The sequence below is a fragment of the Trichinella spiralis genome (assembly GCF_000181795.1).
Source record: "Trichinella spiralis strain ISS 195 chromosome Unknown Scfld5, whole genome shotgun sequence".
Taxonomy (NCBI): Eukaryota; Metazoa; Nematoda; class Enoplea; order Trichinellida; family Trichinellidae; genus Trichinella; species Trichinella spiralis.
In genome coordinates this window covers 5,118,715-5,136,809 of record NW_003526944.1, presented here as the reverse complement: position 1 = coordinate 5,136,809, position 18,095 = coordinate 5,118,715, and the positions used below count along the sequence as shown (strand labels likewise).

General features: G+C 33.8%; 4 protein-coding genes across 4 annotated transcripts; 3 read left to right on the top strand and 1 right to left on the bottom strand.

Annotated features, from left to right (window-relative positions):
* Positions 1–1,223: 1,223 nt before the first annotated feature.
* Tsp_09250 (hypothetical protein) lies at positions 1,224–4,949 on the top strand. The gene is made up of 9 exons (XM_003375624.1): positions 1,224–1,437; positions 1,499–1,746; positions 1,806–2,152; positions 2,893–3,295; positions 3,387–3,475; positions 3,543–3,621; positions 4,462–4,601; positions 4,664–4,733; positions 4,854–4,949. Exons 1-9 carry the CDS (start codon positions 1,224–1,226, stop codon positions 4,947–4,949), a joined length of 1,686 nt encoding a protein of 561 aa, XP_003375672.1.
* Positions 4,950–5,400: 451 nt separating this feature from the next.
* Tsp_09249 (transmembrane protein 110) lies at positions 5,401–11,346 on the top strand. The gene is made up of 22 exons (XM_003375623.1): positions 5,401–6,231; positions 6,502–6,588; positions 6,654–6,734; positions 6,804–6,989; positions 7,048–7,161; positions 7,228–7,325; positions 7,390–7,483; positions 7,619–7,827; positions 7,902–7,963; positions 8,029–8,060; positions 8,279–8,353; positions 8,410–8,514; positions 8,548–8,694; positions 8,762–8,800; positions 8,833–8,953; positions 9,185–9,485; positions 10,118–10,343; positions 10,370–10,491; positions 10,559–10,654; positions 10,858–10,913; positions 11,026–11,120; positions 11,185–11,346. The coding sequence occupies exons 1-22, from the start codon at positions 5,401–5,403 to the stop codon at positions 11,344–11,346; spliced, it is 3,339 nt and encodes a 1,112-aa protein (XP_003375671.1).
* Positions 11,347–12,210: 864 nt separating this feature from the next.
* Tsp_09248 (DNA-3-methyladenine glycosylase) lies at positions 12,211–12,867 on the bottom strand. The gene has a single exon (XM_003375622.1). It carries the CDS (start codon positions 12,865–12,867, stop codon positions 12,211–12,213), a length of 657 nt encoding a protein of 218 aa, XP_003375670.1.
* A 1,199-nt stretch (positions 12,868–14,066) lies between these two features.
* Positions 14,067–16,976, top strand: Tsp_09247 (venom protein 2). The gene is made up of 9 exons (XM_003375621.1): positions 14,067–14,110; positions 14,166–14,274; positions 14,414–14,563; positions 14,632–14,720; positions 14,790–14,958; positions 15,021–15,367; positions 15,432–15,814; positions 16,534–16,637; positions 16,710–16,976. The coding sequence occupies exons 1-9, from the start codon at positions 14,067–14,069 to the stop codon at positions 16,974–16,976; spliced, it is 1,662 nt and encodes a 553-aa protein (XP_003375669.1).
* Positions 16,977–18,095: the final 1,119 nt, after the last annotated feature.

Genomic DNA, 18,095 nt, shown 5'->3' with positions numbered 1-18,095 from the left:
TTAATAATGTTGGATTCAAATATTGATAAACTTATTGTCGATACTCAATATTTATATTCTTTTGCTTTTTGTGTTAAAGAAGTTATAATTATAATTATTTTTAGCATACATGACCGTCAGTTTATTGTATATAACTTTTTCAGGAAATGCCTAACTCCAATTCTTCTGTATTATCTGTAAACTAATTAATGTGAAGATGCGTGAAGATTTTTTTGAAGATCTGCTGAAAAATGTAGGCAAATATCATCTTGGCAAATACTGTTACAATTTTTGAATTTTTTAAATAATGAGAACAGTAGTAAAATTATTTATTTATATTTTTTCATTTTTAACGGTACATAATACATCACAACGCTAACCAACAAAACTCTGCACTGTCTTGTTTTCGTTCTTTCGTTCATGAAATTGTTGCTTCTTTTATGCCTTCCCATCTATTTTTGAATTTTGGTATAGTTTTTTTTGAAATTCAAACTAAACACAATATAGAGTAGTAAAATAGTACAAGTTCCATCTACAGTGGTTATTTACGATTTTAATAGTTCTTTTGTAATAGTCATTTTATAATAGGTGTAATTATGGGAAGGTCAATTGAATTGGTAGTGGAATTCTCATGATGAACGCACTCATTAAAAAATAGCTCATGCACGCACGCACCTATTTGGAAAACTGTAAAACTAAAAGTATTCCGCAATTTGTTAAACTGCTAAAAATTGCTACATTTTAAATTAATATGTATAATTCAAATTTGAAACTTTTTTACAAATTATTTATGCTTCACTTCTCAGTCTGTTTCTTCTCAAAATTCTCTGTCTACAAGGCATATGCAATGTTGCACATAATAAATAACTTTACGGTTGAGAATTACATGATAAAATCTTGTTAATCTTTGACATTTATTATGTAATAACGTGAAAAATAAAACTTATTCTGTTTCATGGCTTTCTACAAAATATTGGCGTAAAAATCATCAGTATGTATGTATTATATCCAAATTGGTCACAGTATTTTCAATTTCAGTTAATTAAACATATTTTAAGGTTTCAGGAATTATTTCATTCATCTTATATCTAATCTTATTATTTTAGCTGACATAAATGCAAATTATGTTCGCGCACTCAATTTTTACAGTAATGTAACTTGAAAATTAATTACGGTAAAAATACAAAGTGACAAATTTTGATGTTTTTTCTCTGTTTCTTTATTTTCTTTGTCTAGCGTTTAAAATGTCACAACAGAATCAAAACTCGTTCATACAAACATTTCCTTTACCGCCGAGACCGTTGAATTCAAATGGCAATAATCTTGATGCGAACTATGGTTATCCACAAGGGATTGGCCAGAGTTCCGTTTCAAGCCCTATACAATCGTTAGTGAACAGTTTCGGTAGTCGCAGAGAAGTGCCATCACCGTCGCCGGCCTCTGTATCAGAATCTACTAGTGAGTTATGAAATGAGGGGCAATTTATATGTTTTATGCAAATTTTTCTTGAATTACATAGACGTAGCCCCAGGAAAAACTACTCAGGCCGACGAGTCACAACAGGAACATCATGCAGAACGTGAAGCTTGGTCTGCGCAAGGAAGCAAAGCTTTTACCGTCAACCCATTTTTTGCCTTCAGCATGTCGCAAATTTTGCAAAGCAACGACGAGAGTGGTCCACTAGCACTTTGCATTATTGGACGTGATTTCACTCGTGAAGTAATCAACAGGACATGTGATATATGTGGCGCATTGAAATCACTCCAGGTTAATCATCTTTTATTTATACTGACGAAATTTATCCTGTTTTTTTTTGCTTTTTTCAGTTGCCAACTGCTCCTGAAGCTGTAAAACAGCATCAAGATAAACTGCAAAGAATCAATGAATCACTTAAACAAGTAAATATAATTTTGGAGCGTCTAGAAGTTATTGATAGAAAAATTGCTGATTATCGAAAAGAGCTTTTACCTGCCGATGCAGAAGATCATCTTAAAGTCCTTATTTTCTTAAACTTATGTTCAATTGTTTGCAATTATCAGTTTTTTCAGGATCTTGTAACTTATGATGGAAAAAATGAATGGCTACGTAAGCTTACTGAAGAACGCAAAAGCAGAGAAGTTTTTACACAAACGAAGCAGCAGTACGATGAAGTGAAAAAGGAATTGGAAAAGCAGTGTGAACTTTTAAACCAAAATATCCAATTTTTTAGGGATCTCATTATGAATATTTCGCTATTAATAGATGAAAATCAATCGCGTTGAACATTATTGCAATATTTATATTAATAAAGTGTGCTAATTAAAATGTTCAATGAAATGTTTGTCAATTGAATAAATTGTTTGAAAATTTTCAAAAAAAAGTTCTGTGTTCGATTTGCAAAGAACTATTTATATAAGTTGTAATGACAGTACTGCAATTCTCACAGTAGGCTAAAAAATGAATTGCTTTTGTGCGAATAAAATTTTAATTTCAATAAAGATACTTGTTACATTTTATTGTGCGCATTGCATGCAACACATGTGGATGTAATACTTCATTTTTATTATTTTGTAACTTCGAAGTTTTTTCAAAAATTTGCTTTATATCACATATATAAATTGTTTAGCAATGTTAAGTTTATTAAATTGTGTTTGATCAAAATTTATTATAAGTTAAAGTTGTTATTGTTGTATTGTTGTAAACTATTGTTGTTGTATAAAAAAATTTAAACATATTTTTCAATAAGGTTACTGTAGCGTTTGGTGAAGAAGTACATTCTGTGGTGAGTGACCGTGATTGAGAAGCTGATATATTATTTGAAAAGATCCTCTGTTAAAATTTTGAAATGTTTCCTTCAAAATCAATAGAATCGACAGTTCGTTACTTGCTGCAACACCAACTCGCTGCTAATAATTCATCCTTCATGAATGTCAGCGCGCCATCATGTTCTGCGAGATCGTTTAACTTTTGCTCTTTGAAATTAACGCAGTTTGATCCTCGAGAATTTGGTTTATGTCTTAAGCCATACATTGCCAACTCTGACGATATTCACATACCGTTTCGAAGACCGTTTTTCTCTTGTACGAATTCTCTCATTTATCCTGATTATAATTCATATTTTATACCAATAATACGCAATCTGTCGTCCAAAAAATCAAAGAACGACAGTGTCAGTGAATCTCTGGTTAAGAGACGAGTTTCATTCAACTTCAGTGCCGTGTATTCTCAGGTGGTTAATCAGTCTTCTTCCACTGAAAAAAGTCCTACACATTATTTTGAAAGAGGAAAGCCAAATTGGGATCAACTGCAACACGTTATTTACCGTTTAAGTGAGACGGTGGGTTTGTTATTTTATTTAAATAATTTTTCACTTGCATTACAAATATACTGAAAGATGTAAATTTTTAAAATGTTGATAAATTTATTAGGTTCCGACGTTTTTTCTTCGTCGACTGGATTACACGTTTTACAGCGATGACGTATTGTTCTTGAATCGTATTTGCGGCAGTGAAGTCAAGTAAATAAATCTTTATTTCCTTATGAAAATATTCTTGTTTTCTGTTTTCAATATTTTTCATTTTTAGGGGTTTACGAAATTACTGGTTGCATTTAGCTACGTTAAGCGTACTTTCTCGCATACCATGTCCATACATAGAGATGAAAGTAAGTAACGAAATGTATACTTGTGCGATTTTTGTTTAATTTATGTATATAATTTGTACATATACTCGTGTTGTACTTTTTTTTGAAATTGTCCCTAAAATAAGAACAAAAAATTCGTACTTGATAATATAGTTCTTCTGTACGACTTTTTATCATATGCAAGTAATTTAAGAAAAATTTTTTTATACTGCTCTAGATGTCTCAGAATTGTACTGCGTCATGTGGTATATTTATATTTGTAGTTCATGTTATTGACACGCCACACAAATAAGTCAATGAACTGAGTACAGGTATATCAGATAAATATTCATATACGCACTTTAAACTACAGTAAGTTTATTATGTTTTTTAACAGATTAAGTTTTATAAGAAAAAATATAGAGGATGAAAATGATTACTGTTTTTGCTAATGAAAAAAAGTGGCAAAATGTTGTTTTACTGTTTAAATGTGCAAAAATGTATGCTTATTGTAACAGTTGTAAGCTTTCAGAAGCACAAAGGAATTTCCTTTTCATAAGAATTTGTTTTCGATGTTTGCAGTGCATTTGATTCAACATTGTATGACTTGAAAATTTAATTTTACGAGTTTCAGTTGAATTTGAAATACACAGTTTACAGATTGTTTATTTTGTGTACATGTATGTCAACAACGTGAATGTAAAAATAACGATATTATATGGCAATGTTTGATGTTAATTTTTGTCAATTGGTGTCGTAAGTGATTCAAATTTGAATTGGAAATCAAGGAAATTGTTGTTGGAAAATTTATAAAATTGAAATGAATTTTATATTTGAAAAGGAAATTTTGTTTTATCAGTTACTGAATAACTTTGTTTTTAGGTTTTGAATTGTATGCCAATTGTGGAAGAAGGGTCAGTTCATTTGCGATGGCGAGTGCTTTATCTGACTGTACCTGAGTTTCTTTATGTTGTTGTACGTGAGCGAAGTGCAGATATTGAAACGCTGCGCAAAAACGCCAGGTTTATTTCAATATTTATGCATTATTTAATGCAATCAATTTTACATGGTACATTTATTTAAGATGGTTCGACGGATTTTCTCACTTTTACGTTGGATCCGATGGTCTTGTTTACAAGCACGTTGCAGACAGGGTATGTGATTGATGTGTATTATTTTTTTGTATATCAATCGAATATTTGTATGCGCTCAATTTTTCAGATGGACCAACTTGTAATAATTGTTGATTGTTTTGTTTATTATTATATTCTTAGGTGATGCGTGATCCGGAAGAGATAGCAGCAAATTCCAAACGAGTTGGCTTATTGAATAGACTGCTCGGTTCCAGTGCAAGGTCTCCTGTATTTTGAAATCAAGCGAATTGCTACTTTTGTTCAAAAAACACTGCTTTACTGTTTTGTTCAAAAAGTATTATTTACCTTTTGCATTTTTTGTTTTGTTTTTTTTCCAAGAGCTTTAGGTATATTGTGAAATTAAAAATGGCCATATCTTTCTTTGTCAACATAGTTTTTGTCATATGAATTCAGATGAATTATACTGGTAGCTTTGAAGCTATATATATGATGATGATGATGTTTTGTATGTTGATGATAATATTCAGTTGTTAATTGAATTGCGATTTTATAGATTTGGAAACAATTTAATTTGGATAAAGAAAAGAAAAGTTTACCAAAATACACATGTGTGTGTGTGTAAATGTGTAATATAGAATAAGTTGTTTGTTCATTGATGATGATGATGATGATATGGCAAAGAGAAGATGTTTTTAGAGGATGAATTTTATTTTTGAATGCTTCACCAATGGCAACGAATGTTGCTGATTCGACAAACGGTGTGCGTTGTCGTGCTGAAGATTTGGTCGATAGTTATGGTTTGTCCATACAATTAATACTGGCCACTCTGGCATTCGCTTCGTTAATTGTGAAGCGTCTTCTCGAGCCGAAGCAGACCAGACGCCCGTGGACCATTTGGTTTTTCGACACGTCGAAACAAGCGGTCGGCTCGTCCGTAATACACGCGATGAATATTTTCCTGGCCGGCGTGTTTCGTGGTGATCCTTGTACTTGGTATTTTGTCAGCTTCTTGCTCGACTCTACACTGGGTTTGCTGATCATCTATACAGGAGTGAAATTGGTCACTGCCGTGGCTTCGTGTCGCAAAGACTGGTCAACGCTGAGATTCGGCGAATACGGCGACCCTCCCCAATGCAGACCCTGGTTGCATCAATGTTTGGCTTTTGTTATTTTATCCGTGATCGAGAAGTTTTTTGTCACGTTGCTGTTGTTGATGCGATTCTGGAAATCGGTTCGTGAAATAGCGCTCAGTCCCATTCGTAATCCCAAAGTCGAAGTAACTCTAGTTATACTTGTGTTTCCATTTTTGATCAACACAATCATGTTCTGGGTGGTGGATAATTTCACGATGAAGCGTCGAGCTGTGTCGAAAAAGTTCAATTCCAACAACAGCAATAATCTCATAATTACTAATAATGGCAGTAGCAGCAGTGGTATACGACGAGTACATGACGAAAGTGCTGTGAAACTTTTGGATGAATACGACAACAATTCACAGCAGAACGATGCGTTGACACTTTTTCCAGCTGACAACATTTTGCAGCATCGAAATTCTTCAGTTGAATTTTGAAGCACTTCTTTTTTTTAAAAAATAATTTAAATATGTATTTTTCTTAAACTTATTAAATACAACACGAGCGACTGGGTCGCTTTTTTTGAAGTTAATTCGTCGTGCCTTTCGCTTTGAACGAAATAAATTTCTTATTTCTCATTTTCAGTTGTACCATTTTCTCCAGACTGATAATATTCATTGATACGGTGGATTTATTTGTTTATAATATAATTGTGAAATATTCTTTTTTTTTAATTTACATCTGAATTGTTGCAGGCGTTAGCTGGTATTTTTGTTTTCTTCATACACTTCAATTCTGACCGTGAAAGTTCAACCATCATCATGGCCAGTTCATTATTTCAAGTATTGAAATTATTTTTATTTTTTGAATATTACTTATTTTATTTTATTTTTTTCAATAATTTCAGTCTTGGAGACGTTTGGTGTTTTTTGATCGACAATTGATTGCAGATGTTGAAAATGCTGACGAATCGTTCACAGAATTTAAAGTGAAATTTGAAAGAAAATATTATTAATTTTATTAATTCCATTTTTTTTCTTTTTCATTTTCTATTCAGGATCTTAACATTGCATGCGTTGCTTGGAAAAGCAATCGAGTTTTTATTGGCGAAGTGGTCGGTGGTGTGCACATGTACGACAAAGATTTCAACGACACTTATTTCAAAGCTTACAAAGTTAACTTGTCATTGTTGTACTGTCCAAGAAGTAGCGATTCGCTTGTTTCCATTGGTGTGCGTGCGTTTGTTTTCTTTTTTTTAAATAAATTATGATAATTTTAATAATTATTTATTTCAAATTTAGGAAGATGACAACGGTGTGAATCCATATTTGAAAGTTTGGCTTTTGGACAAATTGGACAAGCAGGGCAAACCGTTCGCCGTGCGTTGTTCAAAGACAAGTCCTGGAAATCGGCCAGTCAAAGTGCTGTTTTTAATTATTTTTTTTTTCAAAAAATTAAAAATTCTATTTTTCATTTCTAAGGTTACCAGTGTTGCGGTGGATTCTTCGGGTCAGCTGATGGTCGTCGGCTTCGAGGATTCTAGCATTCTTTTGTACCGTGGCGATGTTTGCAAGGAAAAGTTTGTTGGAAAATATTTAAATTTTATAATTATTTACATGAATGAATTTTCAATTTTTAATAAGACAGCCGAAAAGTCAGCTTATCAGAGATGGTTCGACGTGCGCTTCGGAAGGCTCTATAGTTGGCATGGAATTGTGCGATCATTCTTCACAGGCAGTGATTCTTTATGTGGTCACTACGAGATTTACGTTTTCATTTACGATCAGCTTCAAAGAGAAAGACATAACAAAAGTGAACAGTGGTTAATTATTTATGGTTATTATTATTATAATTATATTCCTCTCTTTGTAGACAGTTTTAGAAATGGAAGGTTTGCATATGCGTAGATGCTGGGCTCTTGCTGGGGAAGAGCTGAAAAATCAGTTTGTCGTCGCTCGAAACATGGGCTTCTACTTTTACCAGCCCGAAGAAAAAGGTGGTTGTCAAATTTTTCGTGGAAACAAAAAAATTCTTCTCTCTCATGGTCCTTACTTGATCGTCGTTTCTGAACTTTCTGTCAAGTAATTGATGATGGAAATTGAAAAGATTTTCAGACAAAAATTATTAATTAATCTTATTCGTTGCATATAATCAGTAATGAAATCAACGACGACAAAGTCACGTTGACCGTCTACGATATGCAAAACTCTTTCATAGGTTAATATTGAAATTATATCTAGTTATCTGTTTTTTTTGAAATTTTATTTTATTGATGTTTTCAGCTTATGAAGCATCGTTCCCGGATATCAGCGAAGTTTTCATTGCTTGGAATTTCATATTCATACTGTGTATGGAATCTGGAAAATTGTTCCGTTTGAAAGAAATGAGCATTGAATCGCAGTTGGATATTTTGTTTCGAAAAAATTTGTTCGACCTGGCAATCAAGTGAATCAATCAACATATATATATATATATAATCAGTGACAATTTGTATCAGAAATTTTAAATATTGTCAGTTGATTCCATTTTTAGAGTATCAGAGAGAAACAATGTCAGCAAGAGGGAACTGTCGAATATTTATCAATTTTACGGGGACTATTTTTACAAGTGAGATTAGATACAGATTGTTTTCAGTGCTTTGTAGTTGAATTGTTGAAAAATAGAAAGCGAGATTATTCCAACGCGCTCAAGCAGTACATGAGAACCATAGGCACGTTGGATACTTCTTACGTGATTCGAAAGGTGAAGTGATACAGCAGTTGCTTTTCGTTTGTTTTGCTTGGTTATGTTTTAAATTTTAGCTTCTTGATGCGCATCGAATTGAAAATTTGGCCGAATATCTGGAAGCAGTTTTCCATGCCAAACTCGGCACCGTCGACCACTCCAATGTACTGCTATCCTGCTATATCAAGATGAATGCAATCGACAAAATCAACTCGTTTATTCAGGTGAATTTTTGAATTTAAATAGAAAAAAAAATAATAATAATGTAATAATTGTTTTCTCTCTTTTTAGAACAAAGAAACCGTTGCACCCTTGGATGTTGAAGCTGCGGTGAAGCTGTTTCGAAAGTTTGGTCTTTACAGGCAGGCGGCTTTTTTGACCAAGCGTCACGGTTATCCGAAACGTTGCTTGGACTTGCTCGTGTCCGATTTGAAAGATTTCAAACAAGCAATCAATTACATCTCTTCATTGGAATCGGATGTGGTGTGCAAGCAATTTCATGAATATTATCTTTTTAAATTTTTTGTTTTTTTTTTTGAAATTTTATTTCAGCAGATATTTTCATATTTTGCAGATAGCTGAATTTTTCACTCGCTATTCGAAATTGTTGTTGGAAAACGTTCCTGAAGAAACGATGGCATTGCTTGGAGAAAATTGTGTGTACTTTTTCTTTTGTATTTTATTTGATTTTTTAACATTGAAAAATTGTTCCAGTAAAACGAGGTGGATGTTCAGAAAAAAATTGGGTTCAGTCTGTTGTACTTCGTCTGATTGCTCATCCGGATCGTTTGGAAGCATTTTTGGAACAATCGTTGATGGTAATAACTTTCCATTGCTCTTCTTTTTCTTATTCTGTATTTACTCGGTTGGTCGATTGTTACTCTGCCATTTGTGAACAGGCCAATAAAGTCGACGTGAAATTGTACAATTTGTTACTGTATGCTTATTTGCGACGATATTCTTCGACCACGGAAAATAATGCTGCTAAAGAGCAGATATCCCGAAAAATTGACCAGTTATTGAAAAACATTTCTGTAAGCAAATTCATTGTTTATCAAATTTATAACAATTTCATTTTTTCTCTTTCTCTCTGTTTTTCAACCAGTCTGACAACCAATCATTGTTAGAAGCGCTTCGGTTTTGTTACCAGTGGGCATATCATCCAGGCATATTGTACTTGCTTGAACGTCAGAAAATGTATTCCCATCTGTTGAAGCATCATATGTTTTTGAAAGATTATGACTCTGTGATCAGTGCTTGCCTGAAATATGGGTAAATTGAATGTTTGTAAAAATTTGTATGTAAACCTTCTGTTGGATTGCAATGGAAGTATATCTTATATCCATATGTCACATTGACCAGGCTTCAAAGGTATGTACTGTTGAAATTAGCAGTGTCGATGAGTTGGCGTTAGATGCTCATCTCTGACTGTCAGAAAACTGAAGAAGGTCTGTACAGCTTCACTGTGTATCTCATTTTTAAAACGTCCTTTTGTTGATTTCAGCAGCAGTACATTACCTTTGAAAGCTGGTTGATGTGACATAAAGATATAAGTTATACCTCCCTTGCAATCCAACAGAGGGTCAAATGATTGGTTTTATTATCTTTTTCCCCCTCATGCTGTATAATTTCTGCATTCTGTTGCAGTGATCGCAAAAGTGGTGATAGGACGTTGTGGAGTTTTGCGTTGCAATATTTCAGCGAAGATCCGACAATTTCTGAAGAATATGTGAAAAAGTTGTTGACCAGCAGTGAACTGACCGGAGATGTTCATCCAATGCTTGCTGTGCAAACTCTGGCGAAAAGCAAAACGTTGACATTTGCATGCGTCAAAGTGGGCAGTTGTGGTGGTCATCTGTCTGCATGTTTTGTTGTTTGTTAGCTTGGTGTGTTTTTCAGGATTTTTTGTCCCACTGGGTGGACAAGGAAAGCCAGTCGATTGAAATGGACGAACAAGATTCGCTGCGTCTTTGCAATGAAATAAAACGCACCGAAGCAATCATCGACGACATACAGAAAAAGTTGGTTGCATTTTTTTCATTTTATATTTTTCATAAGATTGTCTAAATTTGCAAAAATTTATTACAGTCCCCAGATTTTTCAAATGTCCAAATGTACCGCTTGTGATATTATTCTTGAAACGCCGACAGTTCACTTTCTTTGCAAACATTCTTATCATCAGCAGTAATAATTGGATTTTTTCCTTTTTTTTGTTTTCTTGCATCTCTACTAATCCATCTACTGGAATCCACGTGTGTTTTCTTCTTCTAGTTGCTTTGAAAATTACGCTGAAAGTGAAGCCGAATGTCCAGTATGCCTTCTAGATAAAAAGTAAGCTTCGGGATATTTTAAATCTCAGTTTTTTATTTATTCTGTTAGCTTTTCAGAAAGCTGTTTCATTCAGCTTTAGAAAAAGTAGCATTATTGATGTGTTTTGATTTAAGTTTTACTTCAGCGAAAATATGGTATATTTATTAGTAAATGGAAATAACAGAATTGATGAAATAATGAGAAATAATAAGCAATCAATGCATTTTCATTATATGCATATATAGTGTGGTCGAAATTTGTATTTAGGCGGTTTCAAAATCAGTGCAAAACTGACAGCAGTACATCATCAGAAGCACTGAATCACAGTTTTAAAGAAGAAGTGAGTTTTTTTATTTTTTTAATATTTTCTTATATACACGATTCATAGAATAATTCTTTTTAAGCTTCTGAATACAAATAACGTTATTGGAACTTTAACTTCATATTTTGGGAAGACATTGTTTCCTGACAAGGATGCCGACGCGGAAAATTGTGAAATTCATCAGCAGGATACTTCAAAATCTGTACAGTCGTTGAATCCGTTCGAAGGTGAAAGTGATGATTAGAGCTGAAGAGCCAGGTTCACTTTGTCATTCTGAAATTCACCGCTTATTCGATGTATTTATCGTTGGTTTAGCGTTATAATTCAACGTTTCAATTTGATTAATATAGATCTTATAAAAGGTAATGGTTTTTTGCCGTTTACTTTTCCTTGATGATCACTTCATTGTTTAATGCATGAAATTTTTTATTTTCTATATTTTAATATTGAAATTAAAAGCGATTCTTAAAAATAATGCACCGGCGATTAGTATTGTTTCAAAACGTTTGATGAGCATTTAATTATTTTTTTTATTACGTCGAATTTTGTTCAAAAAAATCTATGCTCAAAAACTTTTTTGTTGGAAAAATATTTTTTCAAGCTACTACCGTATAAGTATGACAACGTGATTTTCATTAAGTTTTTACAGTATGGTAGGCGTATCTTATTGCCTTAGTGTAGTAAATCCAATTTTGTAGCTTCAAGATGTTTTACATACGGGCATGTTATCAACAAGCAATGCATGTCAATATATTTTCGCGTCACTTTTTTTCACTTTATTTGGTAATTTAGAAGAGAAGCTGCAATTCTTTTCTTATTTATAATTGGCGGGTTGTTTGGTGTTACAATTTGAGAAATTTAAACATACTTAATTTACACACAGCAAACATTTATTTTGGTAAAAATTCAAAATACAATCCAGGATAGTTGATTTTGGTTGCACACAAATTATAATGAACAATGTTCGTTGAGATAATTTCCAAAGAACGTGGAACAAAAATATAGCTTTGCAAAAGTTTCACCTTGTGCAAACGTTGAACAAAGTGAATTGCAGTGTTATGGTTTAAAAATGCAAATTTCAATAACATAATAAAAAGAAACTGTTGCATCAATGAGAAACTTTAAATTTTTTAACACGACTGACAAACGGACTCTCTTTCACATAAAACCTTAAAGGTTTCTGCGACCATTCTTCAGCATAATCAATACCGATTCTAGGTGAGCTGAGAATTTCGAACGATTCATCTGGAGTGATACTTTCCGCAAAATACAGTTCATTTGATTTGCACAAATTTACTTTGTTAAATTTTTGCTTCGTTATGCCGAATGCCTGACAAAGCTTGCTTGGACCATTGCACAAGTCTATCATTTTAATCGATGCATTTGAGCTACGCTTTCTGCTACTGTTCAGTCGAAGTTTTTGAATGGCTTCAACGTTAAGCAACGGGCAAGCAGCTCGAAGAAGTACTGCCGCTCCTTCACCACCGGTGGAAATGTTCACACACTGATACATGCCATATATATTGTATACGTAAGCAGTGCCGGGTTCCATGAACATCGCCTCGTTGCGATCAGTTCGACGACCTTGGTATGAATGTGCTGCTTTGTCTTCAACACCGAGATAAGCTTCAACTTCGACAATCTTGCCAGCAAAAATTTCCTTGTCATTTCCCAGTTTCATCTCTCTCACAAGTAGTTTACCCAGTAGTGATTTTGCTACTGTTTCACATGGTCGATCGAAGAAGTCAACACCTAAGCGATTCATTTTTCGGAATTAATCATCAAAAGGCAAATTCGTGACAAATTAAACACTGTGTACAGAAAGGTAAAATAATTGTTAATGAGCGCTTTTTATTACAGTATAAAACGTTCAGGCATAATATCGAAATTGATAAAAATACAGCAAAGAGATGCTTGAAGTTTTTGTGAAATTTCTAGCGTATAAAATGCATCATTCGTCAACAATGTTACAGTTGAATGATTTCCATTCCTGATTGAACTTTTAAAATATTTTTGCCATATATGTGTATCTGTATATCAAAAAGGGCTTCAAACTGCAGCAGCATCTGTGTTATATTTAGTAGTAGTATTGCGTTTGTTTCTGCTTACGTGTCATCATCTTGGCGATTGTGTGTGATAATTTCTTCATTGCTGTATATTATCTGTTTGTATAAAATAGTGTTTTTTGAATAAATTTTCATACAAATACTATTTAACCGACTCATAAAACAGTTGCTCTGGCGGTGATCTGTATAAAGAGGAGAAATTTCCATACTCCTGTCCGAGTAGAAACAAGCGAACACCAAGTGAAACTATTCAGCTGAAGAGAGCGCAGTCAGGAAACGAAATCTGAGCATCATTATCGAAAGCGAGTTTTAATGGACAACAGAACTGCCTGCCCAACGTTTGCACATAAATTACATGCGTTAAATTTAAATTAAATAAATTTGAAAATATGCAAACGTTTGAGTTACGCGTAAACATCTAATAATTTGACAGAGAATTTACAAGGCAAAATTTTTTTACTAACTAATTAATTCACATTTGTACCTGCATTTCATTTTAATGCTTCATAATGCGTCGTTTTTTAGACTTCACCTTTCAGATAGTTTTTATTGATAAATTTTATGCTGTGTCATGATAACTGATATTTTTTATTGTTATTTATTTAATTTCTTTATTTATTTATTCAGGTTAAAAACTTCATATTTTATTTTTACAATTTGTACTTTCTTTATTCACACTCAGCTTTGTCCAGTTTAAATGTTGTTTTCTGGTTCAGTTGTGTTTCTTATTTATACCGATAAATTCACATTTAAAAATTTACGTTAAATTTAAATTACTTTTAAATATTTATGACTGTATTTTTTATAGTGATTTTCATCTAGCCAGTTTCTGCTATTTGGTAATCTTTTTATGGATAGGGAATTTATATATTGTTGACGTTGTAAGTGATTGGATAAAATGAGCGCAGCTTTGCCAAATGCTTTGTCGGCTAAGTACAGAAAGTAATTTTTGATGAATTGTTATAGTTATTGCAATGTAATTGTCTTGTGTATTCAGTTCATTTGCTTACACAACCATCAAAGATCGACTTCCAGTAATTTTGACAAAAGTGATTGATACTTTGCATTGTTCGCGATGTCAGTTCGCTAGTACTGATAATCCGCAGGTACGTTGCATGCATTTGTATTTTTTAGTAAAGTTATTTTAACCAATATTTACGTTTTATAAATGGATAGGCTATTTAATTATGACCCAGAATATTTAGGAGAACTTTACATTTTTTTAAATAAATAAATATATTGAAGGAAGGGAGTATCGACTGCGTACGTCAAGCGATTGGTCATTTGTCAGAGTTGCGCTATAAGCTGTCTACAGACAAGGCATTGGCAAATATTGAAGACAATCTGAATGATGCATTGATGTGGAATAACAGTTTATCAGAGTACCGTGGCAAGGTTAGTGAAAAACGGTGATTCACGTAAATTTAACTTCAGTTTATTGTTGATATTTAAATTTTTTTCAGTATAATTTGGATCCCACGTGGTTTACTGCTCCATGGCTTCTGTGCGAATGTTATTTTTATCGAAAAATATGGGAAATTATTAACACAAAGTTTGTCATTTAGTGCATTCATATACAGCGATGAGTGGAAAAAAATTACCGAGTTCAAGTATTTTACAGTTTGCCAATCAAAGATCGGGATCCGTTTGCGAAACAAAAAGAACAAAGCTGGTTGTCCACCTATGCAACGATTGAATCGCTAGCCAAAATGTTCAACGAAACGATGCTGTCGTTTTGTAACTGCGCTTCGTTGGAACAAGCACGACCGCACATCGAAGACATTGTTCAGGTTTGTCTTTTATGTTAATTTCTGATGACGTTGTCATTCTACCAGGTTTTGTTTGCTTTTAGTTTGCTCTTTGGGGAAACAAATGCGACTTGTCTTTGTCTTGTGGAGAAGCGGTGCATGAAGCTAAAGCTTTGGATATGCTTTTTTTAAAAAAACTTGAAAAATTCATTCTGATCAACAATATGCCCGCTTTGTTTTCCTATTTGCAACGATCATCCACGAAACCGAATAGCACCGTCGACATAATATTGGATAATGTTGGCTTGGAACTTTTCGCTGATCTGTGTCTTGCCGACACTTTGCTTCAGCTGAAATTGGCATCTAAGGTTCGCTTTCATGCAAAACCATTCCCATTTTTTGTCTCCGATACAACTGAAGAGGACTTTTTATTGACATTGAATAATTTGAAGTATTTGCGCTGACAAATTGTAAACGCTGCACAAATTTCACCTTGTTTTACGTACTCTTTTTAGCAATCAGCAAGATGGTAACGTAAAGCTGCTAAGTTCGAGATGGTCCACTTTTTTGAAGAATGGAACATTTGTGTTGACCAAGCATACCTTCTGGACATCACCCTATGCATATTATGAAATGCGGCGTATCGCACCGGATTTGTACGAAGAACTTGAAAAATCAAACTTGCTTATTTTTAAAGGCGACTTGAACTACCGTAAGTTGGTTGGTGATTTGAATTGGCCACCAACGACGCCGTTTGAGCAAGCTTTAATCGGATTCAAACCTTGTCCCATTCTTGCCCTTCGAACTGTTAAAGCAGATACTGTAGCTGGTTTGAAACCGGGACAAAGTGAGCAGTTGACAGCGACCGATCCACATTGGATGATATCTGGTGAATATGGTATTATTCAGTTTTATGACACTGCTTCGTGACAATGTATTTTCTCAAGTACACGATTTTATTTATTTATAATTTATATGTATTTTTTTTTCATCCGTGTGTATAAGGTTTAGAATTGGATTGTCCCCACTAATTCATATGTAATTTTTAATAACGACTGAATTGAGAATTACGTAGCAAATAGTGTACTTTAAAATTTTGTTCTGTCAAAATTTTGTTTGCATTTCACTGAGTAACTGTTGAAAAATTATGAAATGAAAAATCAAAGCGTTCATGTTGTCATTGCTTATTAAGTTATCAATCATACGAGATAAATAATCTGCAGTAAGTAAATTAATAAATATCCAACCTGTACTTTTCTTTCCTATTTGATGTGCAAATATTATATATTTTTTAATGTATTTTTATGTTAAGAAATTTCTTAACGTTCTTTTTTTTATTTTGCCTGTGGAAGAATTTTGAACCTTCTCATCGCACACAATAGCAGAAAATTGTGACAAGTAATTAATAAAAAATGATGGATATCTGTGTTAAAGGAGCAGTTTGAGGTGCTTCGAAACTTTATTGGCACATCTTGTTGATTTGAAACTTTTGGGCCTAGTGTGCATGTAGATGTAGAAGCAAAAGAAGTGCAGCGAGTGTTTTTTGGGGTATTCTACAGTTTGCTTTGACAGTTTTTTTAATCGTCATGAAATGATTAATACAGATCGATTAAATAGTTCGGAGCTTTGGCGCTGAATTCAGTCCAGCCTCCATCGAACAATTTTGCACTGTAACCTGCCTGAACCGTACAGAAATACAGTGCGGACGCTTGCAACGCGTCGTTGGCATAGACGATTATTGGGCGATTGCCTGAGATGCGTTTATTTTTCATTTCTTGTTTCAATTCTGGCAGCTGCTTGAATGCACCCTGCTTAGTCAGCAGTGTTTCAGTGGGAATGTTGATTGCGCCCCGAATGTGACCCGCCTTGGCGGCCAATTGGTCACGATCTTGACCAGTGAAGTGACCAGTTGGGCGGGCGTCGACGAATACGGTTCGATTTTTTCTCAAAGCTTCCAACGTGTCTGCATAATTGGAAAGCCAAAACGCATTCCAGCCGGCGATGAAATTGCCCTCAACTACCGGCGCCGGTTGACCACGTTCCACGGCTGCCAGTTGTAAATTCGCATTCCGTTGCGCCAGACGTTGCCAAGCAGCCAGTCCGCCGTTCAAAACCGACACGCGTTCGAAACTGTACACTTTGAACAGCCACCAGGCGAAAGTGGCGCTCAGGATTGAATCTTCGGTTTCACCGTGATCGTACAGTATGACATGGCAGTCTTTTTGCAAACCGAGCGAGCGAGCATAGGCTTGAAATTTCAGCGGATGTACTAACTGTTCACCACCGTCTGGTGTCTTTTCCAACGCTTTACGGATGTCGAAGTGTCGGCTATTTTTCAAATGTTCCTCAAAGTACAGTTGCTGGTAATTGGAACCAAAATAGGCAGTGTCGAGCAAGCAAAGATGTCCTGTGTTTTTTTGCAACAACTCCAACAGATCATCGGCAACAAGCAGATCACGATGTGTGCTCAATTTGGGCTGATTGTACACCAACAAGTGGGGTCCATTCTGAATAGATTAAGGAAAACAATCGTTGAAAAGTTTACATTAATTTTCATTTCAATCTTCTACATACATTGATGTATTTTCTTTTACAATGCACATACATTATATGTATAATTGTTATGCATGAAAAATAAATAGATTTCTGTATTTCAGCGAAACTATCAAAACAATTTATTAGTAGTAGGGGGTTTTATTGGAAACTATCCTACTAGTTGATATGCTTTTTTCCACACACTCTAATCAAACTGTTTGAAATTAGTGTAAATAAGAATGATCAAAGTTTATCATTTGAATTTGTCATACGATCAATTTAATTGTTATTGATTGCAAAACGAAGGCTGTTGTTGTAATGTTTTGAAATAGTTAACTGCTGTTTGCATAGAAATGCAAAAAGAAGAAAGATAAATTAATATTTTTTTGAAAAGATTTTAATTGAAATTATTTCATTTTTTAAAGATCAAAAGTAAAACTCACTTGACTGTTCGAAACTTGCGTTCCGTAGGCAGGCTTTAAGGTGAAGAAAACGATCAAACAAATTATCAAAATGAGAATAAAGAGAATGAAAAGAACAATTGAGATCCAAATGCAGGAACCCAGCTTTGGCCTCTAAAGTGAATATCATCATCTATGAATGTATGTAATGAATTATTATTATTATTATTGAACAAACTTTTG